Source organism: Carex rostrata, chromosome 9 (assembly GCF_964058835.1).
Source record: "Carex rostrata chromosome 9, lpCarRost1.2, whole genome shotgun sequence".
Classification (NCBI taxonomy): domain Eukaryota; kingdom Viridiplantae; phylum Streptophyta; class Magnoliopsida; order Poales; family Cyperaceae; genus Carex; species Carex rostrata.
In genome coordinates this window covers 4333445-4353592 of record NC_135926.1, presented here as the reverse complement: position 1 = coordinate 4353592, position 20148 = coordinate 4333445, and the positions used below count along the sequence as shown (strand labels likewise).

Here is a 20148-nt window from a genome sequence, read left to right as displayed (position 1 = left end):
TTCAAGCAAATATTTTTATACATATAGAATTCACGAAATTACATGAGTAAACAACTCCAAAAATACACCAACAAACTAGTCCTAGCAAACATTTCTTCGCTGTAGGACCACACCTTCAAGCTGAAGCGCCTACACAGCATTGGAAATAGCTCAGTATCTTTTTCCTACCCTGCATTGACAACATTAAAATTGAAGCTTAGTACAAGACAATTATTTCTTTTTGAATTTTTATTTATTGATATAAATTTGTCCCATGTTATAGCAGCAATTGGGCTGGCATCTATTTTTATAGATTTTCTTCTGTTACCAACATAACAGCAGATGCCGACCTATTGGAAATAGCCGCCCAAACAAATTATTTGATTAATCAATCAAAATATATTGCTTATAAAATTGATTGAATGAACTTGGTCTATTCAACTGTCCAAATTTAGTCCATACGCTTGCACAAGTTCACTAATACCATTCAGACTTTCAATCTCTCACATCATTATTGAACATTAACTTTTAACAAAAGGACATTTGACCACTACAATTAGGTGAGTAAAATATTGCAAAGATTAGAGAAAAACAAGAAGACCGCCGCCTATTTGACAGAAAAAAAATAATAAACAGGAGCCGTGGGCAAGCACCTCTCTTCCGACCTCTTTCGTAACATCAACGTAGAATAAATTGTTTAAAATAGTTCTAATTAATCAACAAATTAATTTGGTACAAAGATATGACAGATAGATAATGGGACATGCAGTTATATATATTTTATAGAGTAAGGCTACGGTGCTATGGGTTGCATAGAGGGCTATAGTGCTACAGCTCAATATTCGAGTTTTATAAATCCTGACAGTCGATCCGAACCATTCATCTTGTTCTCCATATTAATATGTGTTTGGAGACCAAATTTTACATTTTTTGAAAAAATTTTACCATTTTTTTAGATAGGTAGAAAATCACTTGATCTAAAAAATTCTGCACCATTCAGATATTTGATTTTCTACCTATTTAAAAAAATAATAAATTTTTTTCAAAAAATGTAAAATTTGGTCTCCAAACACATATTAATATGAAGAACAATATGAACGGTTCAAATCAACCGTTATGATTTTTAAAACTCAAATATTGAGCCGTAACACCGTAGCCTTCTATGCAACTCATAGCACTGTAGCCTTACTCTATTTTATAATGAAATAAGAGTAGAACTAGGGTGTTCTTAAGCTCACCAAAGTGTTTGGTGAGCTTGACTCCAAAACCCGTCAAATCGGTTTTAAATGACGAATCTGAACCGTTGGAACCCGCCTATTTTACGTGTGATGTGTCTACATGTGAATTTTTAAACTTTTGAATTAGTTTAGTATAAAGTCAAGCGGTCAAAAAATGTTCAAAAAATGAATGCACTAAAATTAATTTATTAACCTTCTAATTTTGACCAATTGACTTTATACTAAACTAATTCGAAAGTTTAAAAATTTCACATGTAGATGCATCACACGTAAAATAGGCGGGTTCCAACGGTTCGGATTCGTCATTTGAAACCGATTTGACGGATTTTGAAGTCAAACTCACCAAACACTTTGGTGAGCTTAAGAACACCCTACTACCATAGTTCTACTCATGAAATAAATATATATAATATATGATGCGTGTATAGAAGCAAATCACAGTGAGCAACAGTTGTCCTAATTAGGCTGTTCACGCGCAACCTCCAATCTGCTCCAAAGATTCTTTTGTCTAGCATCTTGGCCCAGCCCATTTATGTTGACGTGGCAAAACGACACTTTTTACCTGGAACGCGTCTTCTATAATATATAAAGAACACCTTCTTGTCGTAAATAAATAAATATATATAACACCTTCTGAAAAAGGGGGCCCATGGTTTCTTGTAAACTAACTCCGATCCGTTAGTACTGTTAGTTCCGTACGGAAATTGGCGACGCGCTTCCCATATATCTGAAGTTATATACACTCTACATTGAGAAAAGTAGGGAACGTAATCATCTCCCATTAAATCCAGCCCCACCACTCCGTGATTGCTCATTATAAAGCTGGAGATATCCAGTTAAAGCCCACAGGAGAGAATACTGATAACTCTTCAGTGGAAAATCCACGGGCCACAGTTGAAAAGTGAAGAAAATTCCGGTTTCCCAAATCAAATCCCACTCAAAAATTTTCCACGAGCAAATTTTGAATGAAGCCGGAACAGCAGCTCACAGGTACACGCTTTAAACAACTAAACAGGTGGGTGGTTATAACCAAAGAGACCTTTGTGCTCCAGGCTCAAAGACGAATTTGCTAAAAAAGATTAGCTTCTCGCTTTACGAACCCAATCTACAATTCTACACTACCGACCAACTGAAAGCTGACACCTCAGATATAAGATTTACTAACCGTGGGGGAGTGGTCGCCGACGTGATGGAGCGGGCGATGGTGATCGATCTCATCTGATCCGCGCGAGTCCACGTGGCGGTGGTGAAGGTTGCCATCGTTTCCCCTGTGGGCCCCACCGCCTTGTCTGGGGTTACTCGTGAGTTCCTCTTCGTTTCCTAGACTAGCACGAGAAATCTCCTTCTTGTTTTGCTTTCTCATCTCGCGGATCTTGGTGAAATCCATGGAGTAGTCGGGCATCGGACCGTTTTTCGTGTCCCAATCTCCAAAAGTTGGCACGGACATCCAGTTTCCCTGTATCAGTTTCATAATTTAGGTCAGATAATGGACAATTAATTTTAAATCGAGAGAGCGAGATAGATTTGAGCGTACCTCTTTGCGATTCTCCATGGATTAGTTGCTTGAGAGAGATCAGGAAGTAGAAGACTTGACTAATTGGTCTTTGAATTAAGTTTTTTTTTTTTACAAAAAAATTCTCTTTGGTTGGCCGGAAAGGAAAGATAAGGGAGTGATGCGAGAGAGGAGGAGTCTGGAGAGCTCCGTGTTGTGTTTGGGTCTTTATATCAGGTCATCAGGAGTATGTTTAATTATGGAGTAATTAATCATGATTGTTTTTCAGTTTGACTGTTGAAATTATTTAATGGCTCTCTTGCAAGAAAAAAAAAACTTTAATGTAGCAAACTAAAGTGGTTCGACAGGTGTACGGTTGTGATAAGGTGGGAAGCATTAGATACCAAGTTTGGGTCCGTCCAGATCGTATCCAGTAGTGTTAATTAACATGAACAAGTTTCACATTTGTACAAATAATAAGGATTGTAAAAACTAGGACCTTATTAGGATAAGCCGCCTGATACACCGAAACAGAAACCAATAGTCCTTCGGAGCACAACGCCGCGTGCAGATGGAACCTATAAAAGCAAGGTGCGTGCCTATTGGGGGGAATTGGCGACTGGGCCTCACCACGGTTTGAGTGCGGTCATGGTCCGTGTGTGCCAGCCCGAGTACAGTGCAACTTTAGTAGGGGTGTCAATGGCACCCTTTTATCCGTTTACCCGACCCGTACCGTATCCAATAAGACGGGTATGGGTAAGATTTTTTTTTCGTAAACTTATCGGGTACGGGTACGGGTAAATATTTTTTTTCGTTATCAAAACGGATAAGGGTACGGGTAAATCCTATTTCGTACCCGTTACCCGATTGGGTAATTATATATATTATATATCTTAAATTCTTAATTAGCATTGATTTATTATCCTCCAACAGTCCAACTGCCATTCTGCCAACTCTTTATCTTGGAAAACAAAGTTAGACATAATTAACCATTAAAGCATTCCACTCTTTATTTTTGTTTTTTTATTTTATTGGTTGTTTAAGGTTTTTCATTTGGTACCGATTGGTATAGAACAAAAATGATGCAAAGATGTTTTCAGTTTACTTCTAAATATATTTCAAGTATTAATCGTTATTTACCCGCTACCGTTTCGTTATCCGATAACTATAACGGGTAAGGATAGGGTACGGATAAGACAATTTGTAACGGATAAGGGTAGGGTACGGGTAAGGATAATTTGTAACGGGTACGGGTATGAAAATGCTTCCACCCGACCCTTACCGTACCCGTTGACACCCCTAAACTTTAGGCATAATTGCATGGAACCCGTGCACGGTTCTGTTTCCCGTAAATAAAATAAAAAATATTATATATTTTTAGATATTTGATATTTTTTATAATTAAATTAGGAACAACGGTATGTTAGGGGGAATAATGGCGTGTCAGCGCCGATGTATGGTCGGCTGTTTCAATGTTGGATCTCGTGCGGTGTCTCTATCAATTTATCTGTGTAGCGAGTAATACGGATTCGGCAATACGGCAACGCCATTATCTTTTACCTTGTAGTGTGCTACTAGTGTGATTGTATTTCAGCGACTCGTCGCATGTCTCATTCGTTATCGGACGAGTTGTATAGGTGGCAACTAGCCTAACTATGGTGGAATAAGTTAACTGGTGAACTTGGTGCCCTGGTGAAACCTGGCCGGGCAACGGCTGGCTCAGTCTCAAGTCTCAACTTTGAACCTGTCAAATATATTAGTGATATCACATTATTCCCAAATACTTTTTGACACGGTAAAAGCATGACCAAGTTTTGTGTGATTTTCATGTATGATCTAGTGTGATACTGTTATGTGTTCAGTGTTGGTAGTGAGGTTCTAAATAGCAATTATCGTGTTTATTGTTTTTAAATTTAAAAAAAAATTATAATTAACTATTTAGAACTCTGATAAAAAAAAATGCTAATAGTGTTATAGTTTTTAAAGTTTAAAAAAGTTACTGTGCAGTTGTAGCTACTTATTTATAACCTTGATTGGTAGAATTTAACTTGTATACTCTTGTAATTAAGTTTTCTTTTATAATTTCAATATGATGTATTAATTAGAACTATTAATTTCAAATTATAAAAAATTGGAAGAAATTTGAAGTCGTGAAATATATACCAAATCTTATAATTTTTACAGACATTATGTGCATATATATAAATAAGTTATGATTGTAAATATAATGTTGGATTTCAGATAATATTTTGGAAAAAAAAATTATTGTCAAGTAATTACTGCTTAATTATTACATTATAAATAGAGATATAGATACAATCACCAACATCACCATGCCTATAAAATGTATTATTTTATTAGAACCAAGTCTATAATTTAGTGAGAAAAGTAATGATGAGGTTGCATGTTTGAAATTTGAATGAAAAAATTATTTGATATTGAATTATTAGGCAGTTTGATATCTAATCTTGAGTGAGTCTATGGTACTATGCATATTACGATTTGGCCTGTGCTACGGCTCAATATTTGACTTTTTTAAATTCTAACGGTCGATCCGAACCGTTCATCTTGTTCTCCATATTAATATGTGTTTGGAGACCAAATTTTACATTTTTTTACTATTTTTTCACTCTCTAATCTTTACTAAAAATATATATTTTTAAAAAAATATAAAAAAATGTATGATTTGATGGCCGCTCTTTTATCTCAACAAAACTAAGCTATTATACTCCGCACCTAATGACTTGCTGTACTTTTATTGAACCATCTAACGCGATTCTTAATCATCGCTTAAAAGTAATAGTCTGCAAAAGATGGATCCCGGTCCATGATTGGTTCAAATTATCAAATGGAACGAACAGAAGCAATATTCTGAAGAAAAAGTATACATAGCAAATGATTGGTTGAAATTACTAAGGCGAAAAATAAAATATTAATTGTAGTACTTTAGTTTTAATTAGGGGAGAATCAATGTGACACGAAATCATATCAAACCAGATTAATTAGTGAACCGTCCATACTAACTCTTGAACAGAGATTCTCTCTTGACCCAATAATTCAATCCGCCAGGTAAGCAATTAGAAAATAATAAATAGAACCCAAGAACTGTTTGTGTATTATTACAGGTTAAGAACGGTAGTTGTCACAGTTTGAGTTCGAATTAGACAATAAGTTGGTACCACTCGTAGTTGTATATATAATTTGTTAGCTTGGTGTTTTATTTTTGTTATTAGAGGGCTCCGGTAGCATTTTTGAGATGTTATTTTTCAAAATTAAATATGTCTCTTTATAGAGAGATGATGGTTTATACTATTGTACTAAGTTTCGCTTTCGCGGTTCTTAGCTCGTTGTTTTATGTACACAAAAAAAAAATAATAAACAATAATAGAAGTATAACAAGCGATTGCTATTCTAATTAAAACCCCCTTCCTCATTTAAAAAGGAATTAAATCAATATTAGTTACTAGGTTGTGGTTACACAACACATGATAATTACTTTATGTGATGTTTGATTGTGAACTAGAGAATACAATAAGAGTTCTAGATCTCAGTTATTATGTTAAATGTAATTTAATTGAGTCGGACTAAGATAGAATAAGTCGACATTTAGATTGATCTAAATTGACTTAAACTAACCCACATTTTCATATGGTTAATTTAGTTGAATGTGAAGTTTAAGCTTTCATTATTTTTATTATTTTCAATCACTTTATGAGAAATATAAAATAAATAATTAATTTTGTTTCCATTTAAGCATATGCTTAAATGAAACTTTATCAATCTTATAAAATAATATATTTTTTTTAAAAAACACATAACTTTCTAAATTAACAAAATATACAATCTAGAAAATAATTAAATAAATATTTTATAGAAATATACTAGAAATGAATATATTTTTTTTCCAGCAATTGAACATATTTTTGACAAAATAAATTGGTATACATATAAGTTGTAACAAATAAAGTCATGTCTTTAGCCACCAAATTCCTACCAAACAAGAAATAACTTAAGTCGAGGTATAACTTTAGGCATCAAGTAAATATGAATAATTTAGGCCGGCCTAAGCCGGAATAACCAAATTAGGTTACATTAATCTTAGCAGAGGCGGATCCAGGATTTTCGTTTGGGGGGGATATCGAATCGGATTTAAACCCATTAACTAATTGAGTACTCGATAAAAAAAATAATACTTTGACATATATTTTCCAATGCTTCGACTTATAATTTATGATGCTCTAACTTATAATTCTAACAAACATCCAGAGGGGAACAAAAAAATTTCCAGGGGGCAAAGTCTATCGGTACAGATAGATCACTAGTAAAACTCAAAATCAAAATCTAGGGGGAGATAGCTGACCCCCCTGGTTAAATGTGGGTCCGCCCTTGAGTCTTAGTCCACAACCAAATACCACTTTAGACAGGGACATATATAGAATTTTTGTCACTAGAGGGAGGTAAAAAAATAGCAGATTGAGTTTAAATAGCTAATAAGATTCAAATCCATCAACTAATCGGCTACCAGATAAAAAAAAATAATGATTTAACTTATAATTTCCAATGCTTTGACTCCTAATTTATAATGATCTAACTTATAATTTTAATTATCAATCATAATTCAAACATTTAATTTAATTTTAACTCTAAATTTATTCCAAAATACAAATCAAAATTTCGAGAGTGGAAAAAAAATTTCAGGGAGAGCAAAGTCGATCAGGGTTGATAGATTTTCATAAAAATTCAAAATCTAGAGGAGCTCAGCCTCCCCTGTCCTATGTGGATCCGCCCCTAATATTAGAAACTTAACTTTACTAGAAGCCCATTCTATATGCAAGGCGAAATCAAAAAGTATGATACATAGAACAAAATATTTTGGACTAAAATGTAATTTTATAATGAAACAATAATTGTATTTGGACAACGTGTTTTATAAAAAATTATAATAAGAGTAGGGTTGAAATGTTTTATTGATTTTGTGCCCTATTATGCCCCAACATCATTATCTCTATTTTCAAAGTTTAAATAATTGATCCAGGCCGTTCAACATGATCTTCATACTAAGATGTGCTTGGATTACAAATTTTATAACTTTTATAATTTTTTTCTAGTAATTGTTTAGAGAGGTACAAAATCACTATTTTTGAATGGTCCAAAATCTTCTAAAAACAATGATTTGTATCTATTTTAAAAAGTAGGATTTTTTTTTTATAAAAAATCTAAAATTTTGCATCCAAGTACATTTTAATATGAAGATTATATTGAGCAGTTCGAATCGACGGTTTAATCTTTAAAAATATAAATAACGATATTGAAGTATGGTAGGTACAAAACCAATTAGACATTTTCACCGTACTCTTATAATAATATATATTTTATTTAAATCTTCTGGACCAGAGATGATAAGTGTTACTGACCAATGTGGAAGAGTATCATCTCTAATATGTGTAAAAGATTTCCTTCTCTGTACGATTTGAGATTTAGTCACAGCCGCTTTGAGATTCGGGTTAGTACATGGGGCTAGAGGTGCTACTTTTACCCGATTACCCGGATCCGATCCGGAACCGAACCGGATCCGACCCGGAACCGACCCGGATCCGATTAATTTGGATAGGGTATGGTTTAAAAAATATAACCGATTAAATTATGGGTATGGGTATAAAATTAATAATTTAATATCCGACCCGGATCCGAACCGGAACCGATACTGTAATGGGTAGGATATGGGTATCATTTAATTATCCGACTCATAACCGGACCCGACCTGATACCCGTATAAATACCCGATAAAATATATATTAATAACTCTGCATCAAGTTTTTGTGTTAGATAATATATTTCAGCTGAGCTATAATTTGATAAAACTTAACCAAATTTATGCTATTGTTTTACACTACCCTTTAATTACATCCTTAACTAGTCCTTTAATTACGCCCTTAAATTTTTGTTCTATATTATACACATGTGACACATAACACATGATTGTCAAATTTATTCTTCCATAACCAGCTTATTTTATACCTTTTTTCTTCTATTACATTCAATTCATAGATTTTTTTGAATTATAGAAAAGGAAATCATCATCTCTAATATTTTACTTTCTAAAAATTATATCTCCTCCATCCTCCTGAATTCAAAAGCTATTAACAAAAAACTAAATTCAATATTTTTTGTTACACCATGAGTACTCCAAACAACCAACAACCAACTAATAATTTAGAGTTATTATTTTTATTTTGCTATGTAGCATGATATATTTTATTATTTATAAACATGATTAATAGTATAATTTTTATTTTGCAGTAGTTTTTAATTTATATTGTAATGATTTATTATATGAGATGTTTAAGAAATTATAATTATATTTAAATGTAAATAATTTCTCGAATACTTTGGAGTTGTGACCTATACCCGCTCTGGATCCGGAACCGCCCCGTATCCGAACCGGACCCGATAATCCACAAACAAGTTACGGGTATCTATCTACCCGGAATCGAAAGACTGGACCCGAAATATCTACAGGTAGATAGGTATCCGGATCCAGACCCGACCCGATTTGAAACAAATAAGTATATGGATCGAAATTTGGACCCGAACACTTTTAGGATCCGGATCCAAATATAATAGTACCCGGACCCGACCCGACCCGATAGCACCTCTACATGGGGCAGTATTATTTAGGCTTTGAGATTCGTGCAAAGTTAAAAAACCGGAGAGGAGGTGAATTCGGCCAATGTTGCTCCGCCCTGCCGATACAGTAACAGCTAAAATGTTATGGCAGAATAATGAGTTATCGACAAAGGACTGATGAACAGTATTTATGTACTAAACTCCGCTTTGCTATTATTGGGCCTACAAAATGGGTTGTATATGGCCCAAATAACTTTGATTCAAATTGAATCGTTTATCCGGAATTAAAATTTTCTTCCGAGGTGCCTGTTCTGAATATATAATAGTTAATTAAATAAACGTCAATTAACCAAAAACCAAGGCACAAAGGTAGTTTTCGTTTCCAAATCCGAAGGCTCGTTCAATTTAGAAAAAGAAGATCTCATTTTTTTTTTTTCAGTTGTATATCATTACTGGAAAGGATAATATTTCTTGAGTGAGTCTATGGTACTATGCATATCACGGGTTGTTATCGTGTTACGGCTCTATATTCGAGTTTTCAAATTCTAACGGTTGATCCGAACCGTTCATCTTGTTCTCCATATTAATATGTGTTTGGAGACCAAATTTTACATTTTTTGAAAAAAATTTACTATTTTTTTAGATATTTAGAAAATCACTTGATCTGAAAATTCTGGACCATCCAAAAATAGTGATTTTCAATAAATCTAAAAAAATAGTAAAAAAAATTTCAAAAAATATAAAATTTGGTCTCCAAACACATATTAATATGGAGAACAAGATGAACGGTTCGGATCGACCGTTAGGATTTGAAAACTCAAATATAGAGCCGTAACACGATAACAAATCGTAATATGCATAGTACCATAGACTCACTCATATTTCTTCATTCAAAATCAAAGCGTAAGAAATTACTTGGTCAAACTCAGATAAGGCTTCAGTGTTGGTAGGTTGAGATTTTCAAATCTTATTAATATAAGATAACTTCAAGATAATTTTTTTATCTATTGGTTTTCCGGTCCAGTCAAAAAGTTTGAGTTAAAAAAAAAAGTTTTGGAAATCCCAAAAACCTGTAAATTAGAAAGTAACCATCCTAATATCTTTAAAAAAAATAAATCAGGAGATCCAGTTACAAAACCATCGTTTGTATGGAATAGCTAATCAATAGGAATCCGCATACTCTGCATTAACGTAATTTGAGTTAATTTTTGAACCGTGCGATCAGAATTCAGACTGATTTAGCTCACGTCTACAACGCACAGATTCCTTTAATATTTGTGGGGATTTAAATCGGACGGTCCATATCTTAACTTCAAATTTGAGTTAACGCAGAGGATACCAATTCAATCAATAGGCAGATCCAATTAGTCCTATTAAGCAATATGGAATGTTATACCCACCAAATTTTTACCAACATTTTAGAAAAAGCTGAATAAGTATGTGTATGTTTATGTGTATATTGACGCAATACTCAAATGTGTTTTCTCTCAATATTCAAGTATACATTTCGTAATAGTTAAATACTTCATTTTTTCTTTTCTTTTTTTAAGTTTGAAAAGATGAGTTTGAAAGATTAAAACAGTTACTTGACACAGGTGTCAAAAAAAAATTGACTTGGATAAAAATAAATTAGAGTGCACTAAGGTCTTAATAGTTGTGCAATAAATAAATTTGCATTGGTACAATAACCAAGTACGTATTCTAAATTTTGAAAGAAAAAAAAAATCATATGAAGTGTTTAAAGAATGAGTTCACAGGAAATCATTATCAGGCATCAATAAAACAATTTTCGCAAGTCCAAATTTAGCTGAACAAACATATGAAGGGATTTTAGTTTAACTTGTTAGTCTTGTGGTAGCTAGATTGGTTCCCCTATGGCTATGTTCCCATATGATGGGATTCAAATTTGTCTAAACCGGTTCTATGAAATCCTGCCTCTAATTGTTTGGTTTTCCTTTCCTGAGTTTAGTTTAATCAAATGCATGGTTCAGCTCAGTATTTTGGCTTCGTCCAGTTTCCATAATTAAGATCAATAAAGGCTCAGAAGAACATTAAACTTTTTTTGACTTGTTAATTACAATTAGCATTTCTATTGACTATTGTTGGTGCTTTTTGGCATCTCTACTTCTAGAATTTTGTCCCGCAAATGAATTATCTTAACTTCTGAAGCTATGCTACAACTATGATTATTGATTAATAAGAAGAAAGTACCTTTCTAATGATATGATTTGCATGAATGCAATTATAATAGAAATTTTAATATTTTCAAAATTATTGCAATAGTCAACAAAAAAAGTAATATTATGATGAGATATTCAAATTTTGACTATGAATATTATATGAATAAGTCCTTTCTTTTTAGAGCTTACCGAACATTTATAAAGTGATTTAAAAGCGTATCAGTACACAGCTAAGGTATCTACAGAAGAAATATCGTTTAGTTGACAGACTGGCTTAGTGAACTGCACATTACCAACTATATTAATAAAATAATAATTAGTGGAGAAAAATTTAGCAAATAATCAAATTTGAATTTAAAAAAAAAAGAAAAAAAGAATCATGCAAGAATGTACATTTCCTGCCGCCTTAGCAATTGGTTTTTGTGCTGGCCATGATATGAGTTGTGGATGCCAAACGATTTTGCAAAAAAATTATCTCAGTTTTATAATTTGGTAAGGTAAATAATTTAGGAGCGAGTCCATCAGAAAATTGAGACTGAGAAAGCTCAATGAAATGTATTATGTAATTTTATTTTATAAGGACTATAAGTAATAATTTTTGTAAAAATTAAAAAATTAAGCAATAAAAATGCAAAATTTCAATTTATAGAAGATGCTTAACATCCTTTTATCTCTATGTCCTTCCGTCCCTAACGACTATGGGAGGTTTGTACACTTTGCTTTGTCACGAACTCATGATCTCTAATTATTTTAAAGGTCTTAAGACAGGAGGAGAGCGAGGCATATTTTTTAGGATAGTGCAAAATTTTAATTTGAGATATAAATTTATAATTATTTTAGATTTCAGATATATAATATAGATTTTTTTTTTGAAAAAAAATAAAAATAAAAGTATATTTTTGAAAAATATAAAGTTCTACAAGTGGTTCGCTTCTGACTTGATGTTATGTAAGATAAAATAGTAATAATAAAATAGGCAGAAAAAAACATTTTTGCCCAAATTGGGAATCACACAATTGGAAATTTGGAATGCTCCCGTAAAATACAAATTATTTTTTAAATGGAAGGTACTGAAGAAATGCAAAACACAAAAAAGAAGCACAATAAATTTTCAAATTAATTACTGCAATTATAATGCCTATTCCGATAATTAAATTTGGCCAAATTGTTCCTTATATTTTCCCAAATAGTATATCATTCGCTTTACAAATATTATAGTAACCCTACAATTCAATCTGGTTTTCAGCAATAAAAATAAAAAAATAAAAAATAGAGAAGAAGGATATTTATCAACCCACAAGAAACTAAACCAGAAACTTAAATTTTGATATACACTAATTCCGGATCCATATTTGAGTCATTACAAAAGAAATTCCTATGGAAAAGAAAAAGAACTAAGTGATCTTTTGCAGCCGTTTGTAGCTCAAATATCACTAGAATAAAACTCAATTATATCCCTCAAATTAAGCTGAATCATCGAAAAAGCCGATTTAGATCGATCATTACAAACCAACCAGAGCATGTGTTCAAACAAAATCGAATCAACATCTACAAAAATCACATCGTTTTTCCTGAACTCCCACCCTTTCGTCTCAGTCCTCACCATCTCCATCAAAACTCGAAATGGGTATTTGTCAAGCACAAACGGGTCGACCATGAACTCCCTTCTCTCTTTACCAACTATAACCTTCACCGATGGCTCGTCGGATGATTCTTCATTGACAAGCTGCTTGTAGCAGAGGCGCGGTGCTGTGGGCCATTTCAGAAAAACACAACAGCCCATCTGAGCTGTTGCTTCCAAGGAATTGAGGTGAGAAAGGTTAATTGGGTCTTTATCTCTTTGTTGGCTTCTGATTGTGAAGATAAGAGAGAAATCTGTTTTTCTTTCAAGTATGGTTTTTAGAGGTATGGAGGTGTAACGGTCATGTAATAAAAGGAAGAGTGCGCGTTCTGGTAATTGTTTTATTTTTTTTTTCTTTCTTCTGAATAATTAGTTGCCAGCGGAGAGAGAGAGAGAGCCGTTAGACCTGGTCCACAGCCGTTTGACAGTGGACCCTTGGCTGGGCAAATATATTGACAGAGTGGATTTAACTTTATGTAGCACGTCAATCATATACATTTTCATCTCGAATATATTAATATTGCGCTGCATGAAGATAAACTGGCTCTATAAATCTTTATACCCACAACCTCCGTGATGTATTTTGCTTGGTGCAGTGCAGTTTTGACAAGTTCAATAAATAATGTCTGGATTGCAATAATGCCGATGGGGACATGAACTTATATCGCGTGATTGATGATGAGGAAGGTGATTTCCAATTTTCCATGCATTGGCTGTCGCTTCCTTGTGGTTTAATTAGTCAAACAAATAGCTAATCAAGTGTAAGAAATTCAATTAAGATCGTTGCTGATAAAAAATATATATATTTTTTTAATGGAACTTTTCAAAGTGAGAGATGAACGGGAGAATCTCAAGACTTTCTGAACACCTATTAATCAAAACGAGAATTTGTTGTATGAAACCATTTTGTAAGTTAGCACTGACATATGATAAAGTAGAAAAACATTCTAATAAATAGCTAAAATTTGACAGTTGCGTAGTTCAAAACTTGATTATACAGTCCATTTATATAGAATAATTGTATCGTACATCCAATAGATATGTGTATTTAATATTCTGAAAAATGTATTCAAATTTTATTAAAATAAAATTATTAATGTATTCTCAGTCATTAGATCTTGTTCTAATGGTTCTCATTCTTCGAGAATTTATGGAATTTTCGGACCGGTCAAAATTTGATCATAGCACGCTTGGCCATATTTTTGTTCATAAGATAGAGATGGCTTTAATTATAGTTGTACTTCGGACATTGCTCTAGAAAACATATCTATTAAAAACATTAATTTATAATAAAATATTAAGCACTAATTAATATTTTTTTAACCTTGAAAATATCAATTACTCATAAACAACACAATTAACCGCTTAATAATTCAACAATAGAATACGAAAAATAATATAATTTTAAAAGCTGTATTATATCTTACACACATCAAACACATATTTTTTTAACGAAAAGAGATAACTAGGATACATGATCCATTTGATTTAAAAATAAGTAAAAGAGGAACTAAATTAAACGGATAAAAATAACAACAGTATACTATAACTAAAATACTATCCTATCTAAAAAAGTTAGAAATTTAAATACTCCTTATATTAATTTGTGGTAAAATAATCCACTAATAAAATAAAATATGAACATTCAAAAGTACTCCTTGTATTAATTAGCGTTGATTCTGCCGAGTTTTCTAACAAAAATCACCCCATGGTATAAATCAGGTAGAAATTAGATCGTCTCCGACCGACTTTGGTCCGACTCGACTGACTTTTCAAATTATAATTTTGATTGAACTGCGCGTGTGTGTGTGTGTGGGGGGGGGGGGGGGGGGGGGGGGCGGGGGGTAAACAGGGTGAGACAATTTCTTTTTCAAAGTAGGACAAGCTCAATAATCTATACCTGATTGTTAATTTTTAAAATTTAGAGTAGGACAGTTGACCTATCTTTATTTTATGTGCGGACATTTTTATTAAAACTCTAAAAGAAATTTTTTTTTTACAAAAGTGTCTTCAAGTTCAGTTTTTTTTTTTTTAAAACTGCCACAACCGTCCGGGACAGGGCCCAGAGGCGGTCTATACTCCTAGCTGACCGTCCGAACCAGAGGCGGTCCTCTATTTATTTTTTTTTTAGAGATTTTAATATTTTGATTTAAATAATTTTATGAAGAAAAAGTTTTCTTGTTTAGAGTGTATGTCAAAAAATAAGACATTTGATATATTTATGAAGTGATGTCGTAACTATTTATAACTTTGACTTGATTTGTGAGTTGGATATCACAAGTTTAAAGATAACACTAATTTAAGGACTTGGTCTTGATTCTTAATAATTTATTTTATTCAAATATACACAAGGAAATATAGTTAGATTGCCTCAATGATGTCAACTTTTTCTTGTTTTTTTTAGAGAATAATTGGAGAGTAACAGAAAGAATAATTTGATTATTTGATTATTGTTAACATATATCATTTACTTAGAGATAGGCAAACGAACACAATAAATAGTAAATACATTTTAAAATAATTATATGAATAATTCTTGAATGATCTCTTAGGCTTTTGACTAAACAAAATACCGATCGTTGTATGTCTATCGTTGAACGAAAACTTAAACTGAATTTTCGAGACAGTAAAAGATTTTTTTTTTGAAATTCTGATGCTTTGAATGCCCGGGAGTTTTCCCTAGGGTAAAATATGGATCTGTCTCATCCCCCCCTTTCCAAAAAGTGGTAATACGCGCAAATCCGACTTTCATAGCTAAAGTTATGGTTGTTTAAAATTTTTTCACAAGCTGAACTTTGAAAATTCATAGCTAATTATAGAAAAATCCAAATAAATTAAAATTTGTGTCAAGTATGTGTATTTTTGAATGCTTTACATGTTGTTATAATCACTTTTGCAGTTTGATCTCTATATCAGTTCAGATTTGCTAATTTATCAGCAGAGGTCAAATTTGATGTTTTTAGTGTATTGCACTATACCAGTGGCCTTTTCCTAGTGCTTGGCTGTTGAGTTTGGACTTGATACCATACCAGAGGTCAGTCTATGGTGTTTTGTGCATGAACAGAGATCTAATTTGAGGTTTGAACATATTTTAGTAGCTCTAAACTACTATTTTAGTACTAGAAATAAAGAGAAGAAGATCAACAAGCTATCAGAGCTTGGAAATTTTTGAATCAAGGCCAAGTCCTTAATTAGTGTTATCTTTAGACTTGTGGTATCTAACTGACAAATCAAGTCAAAGTTATAAAGAGTTACGACATCACTTCATAAATATATCAAATGTCTTATTTTTTGGCATACACTCTAAACAATAAATTTTTTTTCACAAAATTATTTAAATCAAAATATTAAGATCTCTAAAAGAAAAGAAAAAAAATAGAGGGCCGCCCGGCCCCCAGGCAGTCAGCTAGGAGTATGGACCGCCCCTGTTTCGGGTGGTTGGGGCAGTTTTAAAAAAAAAAAACTTGGAGGGAATTTTGTAAAAAAATTTTTTTTTAGGGTTTTAATAAAAATGCCCGAAGGGTCCGCCCCCAACCCGAGGCACCATTAGTCAAACGGTCTACTACTACCATTATGACCTCTTTACCCCTGGATTTTGGTAAACCCGTTATGAAATCCATACCCACACTACTCCAAGCCTCCTTAGGTACTGAAAGAGGTTGTAAAAGCCCAGGAATAGCAATATTTTCTCCCTTATTAATCTGGCAATTCCCACACTTTCTGATGAATTGATGAATTTCTTCTTTCATGCCAGGCCAGTAAAATAATTTCTTTGCTCTATGGTAAGTAGCTATCATACCTGAATGCCCACCCAAACTGGAGTCATGCAGTTCGCTTAGAATTTCTCCTCTCCAATTGTTGTTACTCCCTACACAAATTCTACCATTCCACCTGATGATACCTTAGTGCTGGGTGAGGTGCTGGGGTACTGGCTGTTTTGAACTACTACTGACATGCCCATCTACAGTTGGACCTTGAATTGACTCCTCCACACCACTGTCTTACAATTGCTCCTTCAATTTTTTTATCCATTCATCTCCCTCATAGCTGTTATAGTCATCCACCTTGCCTAATTGATGAATCCTCTTAAACTCATCAATTGGATTCCCTTTTGTTTCAGCAAAGAAATCAAGCACCTCTTCAGTAAAATTAGGCCATGGTGGTAATTTTCTGGAAATTTTAACTGCCTTATACCAGATTTTTGCATCACCCGTTAAACTCATGGTTACCATTCTGGTTTTGTGCATATCCAGGATCTGATACAGTTCAAATTATTGCTCACATTCTTCTATCTAGTCAACTGGATCCTCACCATCAAATACAAGAAAGTCTAAATGAGGAATAAAACACCTTTGATTTTGAGCATGAGCATCACCTTTACCCTTCTACTTATCTATGTTGTCATCCTCCGGTTCTTCAATTTCAGTCTCAAATGGATCAGGTTGAGTCTTATGTCTCCTATTCTCATCATTCACAGCTCCACTGTGATCACCAGTCTCATGCTGGCTTTGCTCCATAACAATGTCCAACACTCGCATCACCTTATTGTGATTCTCGTCGATCTTGGATCTCAGCTCCTTCTGAGACGCTTCAGATTTCTATTCCAGCTTTGAGATTCTCTCATTGATACACTCGAGATCTTGCTGGTACTCCTCGTCTAGAGAAGCTGAACTACAAGTTCGGCCGGTCATCGTCGTGTTCTTGAGTTTCTTGGAATGTGATTTCCCCAGCTGTGATCTTAATGCTCTGATACCACATGTCAGATACACGATATGAGAATCTCCAATTCACTCGCAATTGAGCCAAGGTCAGCTGCTTGAACGAGCAATAAAGATCTGAGCTTGAGCTCATATCAATGGCGAAAGAGGAAAAAATGGAAATTGACACAAAATTGGGATTTTATTTCACATAACAATTTGTTACAAACATTGGCCTTATATAGGCAATAAGAAAGAAAAAAGTTTTAAGGAGTAAAAAGGAGTAAAATTCTCAAATTAATCGCGAGCTGACAACTCAGCGCCAGTATGGTTTTTATCGCTTGTTCATCAACGACTAACTAACTCTACTGTTTCTGACGACTGGGTCCTCTTGTCAGCGCCTCTTCATCTTTTCGCGGTCCTTTCATTTTAAACGGAGCGGACCCCATTTCTCCGTGACAGCTCTTTTAAATGAGCGCTGCCCTGATCACTGCCCTCTCCGCCCAGCTGATCCTCTCCTTCATTCTGAGCTTTGACTAAGTCAAAATTAGACTCAGAAATTCCCAAATTGAACCCGATATCTGACATATTAAAATTTGTACAAACATTATATATATATAAATTTGTCAATAAATCTAAATAGGATGCACGAATTAAAATGGAACTTGTTAATTCTCCCATGAATCGAATGACTCTAAACATATATCGAATAAAATTCAAATTTAGTATGATATCCTCTTTAGAATATTTACATTTCTAAAACTATTAGAGTTTCTAAATAACTGTTAACTACTATTTATAAACTAAAGTCATAAAAATTTCTAAACTCTCACATCCCTGAAATTTGTTTTTAAATTTTTCGAGGAAACTCAAATTTTGAGTTTAAATTCAGACCGTTCTATCAAAATTTGAGTTAATGCGTCCTAATATTCATGCGAAAGTAAATCGTATAATTCATATTTGAGTTACTCTTTGATGAGAGAGAAACAAGAGAGAGGAGAGAGATAAGAAGAGAAGGAGATTGCAGGACCCTGAAATTCCCTTTAGAATTTCAGCGAATTTGAATTCAATATATATAAACAGACGATCCGGATTAATCTCAATTGAATCAAATTCAATACGGTCTGGCTAGTATAACATCAGTGTCATTTCAGTCTATAGGACACCAACTCCAAAACTTATCGAATCGACTTTAAACGGTAAATCCAAACCGTTCAAACCGATCTACTTCATTAATTGTGTGTTTACATCAAAATTTATAATTTTTCGAATTTATTTAGTATCAAGTCAAGCGATCAAATGTATGAGTTTTTTAAGTTAATTTTAATACATTCATTTTTCAACATTTTTACCGCTTGATTTGATACTAAAATAACTCGAAAATATAGAAAAATTGTATCTAAACGCATCACTCATAAAGTAAATCGGTTTGAATGGTTTGGATTAGTCGTTTGAAGTTTATTCAATGATTTTTAATTTAGTGTCATATGGCACCGATGTTATACTAGCTGGACTCTTCAATACGGTGTATATGAAAACTGTTGATCCACATCCTCTATATTACCTGAAAAGCAAATCTTTTATAGTTAGTGGATTTCTACCGTTCATCTTCACTAGGTACGAATCTCAAAGTCTAATATACAACGCCTCAGCTAGAGTTCAGATTCAGTGAAGTAACTCAAAAATTGGGTTTTAAATCTGGATCGTCCGATTCGAATCCATGATAATCTATCCAAAATGGAGCACATGCATCTCGAGAAATAATTTTGAATCACGAAACAATCTCGAGCGAAGGATTCGAATCGGACTGTTCATATCCAAAACCCAAATATTGGGTTACTTTAGGGGATCTGGACCCCCTGAGCTAGCCCGGATTTCAAACCGTAGCGAGGAGAATCCTCTACAGAGTACAGAGAACATACTACAGTACCTCTCTACAGGTGGAGGAAATGGAAACGCTATCCTCTGCGGAGTTTTTCCGTGCGGTGCTGTGCGGCGCTTTTAATCTGGTCCGTTCGTTTCGGATCGGACGGACTGGATTAAGGGTTCACCAAATTTTGAGTTTTTTTTAAATTCGGGCAAGATCTGATCTGGTCCGTCCGATTCGAAATAAACGGACCAGATTAAAAGCGCCGCACAGCACCGCACGGAAAAACTCCGCAGAGGATACTTTTCCGAGGAAATGAATCCGGAAACTGTAAGAGTCCGTTTTGAGATTCGTGTCAGGTTAAAAATAACGGTACAGATCAACTCATTGCAACCTGGGGGATCCGAATTCTCGTTCCCTGTCCGTCCGTCTTCAGTAACCTCACCG

The 20148-nt window shown here is 33.6% G+C and overlaps 1 protein-coding gene across 1 annotated transcript; it reads right to left on the bottom strand.

Moving 5' to 3' along the window:
* Window positions 1-2939, bottom strand: LOC144559513 (uncharacterized). Its single transcript, XM_078308562.1, has 3 exons — window positions 2752-2939; window positions 2383-2673; window positions 1-169 (listed from the first exon to the last, which is right to left on the bottom strand). The coding sequence occupies exons 1-3, from the start codon at window positions 2767-2769 to the stop codon at window positions 116-118; spliced, it is 363 nt and encodes a 120-aa protein (XP_078164688.1). The 5' UTR covers window positions 2770-2939; the 3' UTR covers window positions 1-115.
* Between the last annotated feature and the right edge of the window lie 17209 nt (window positions 2940-20148).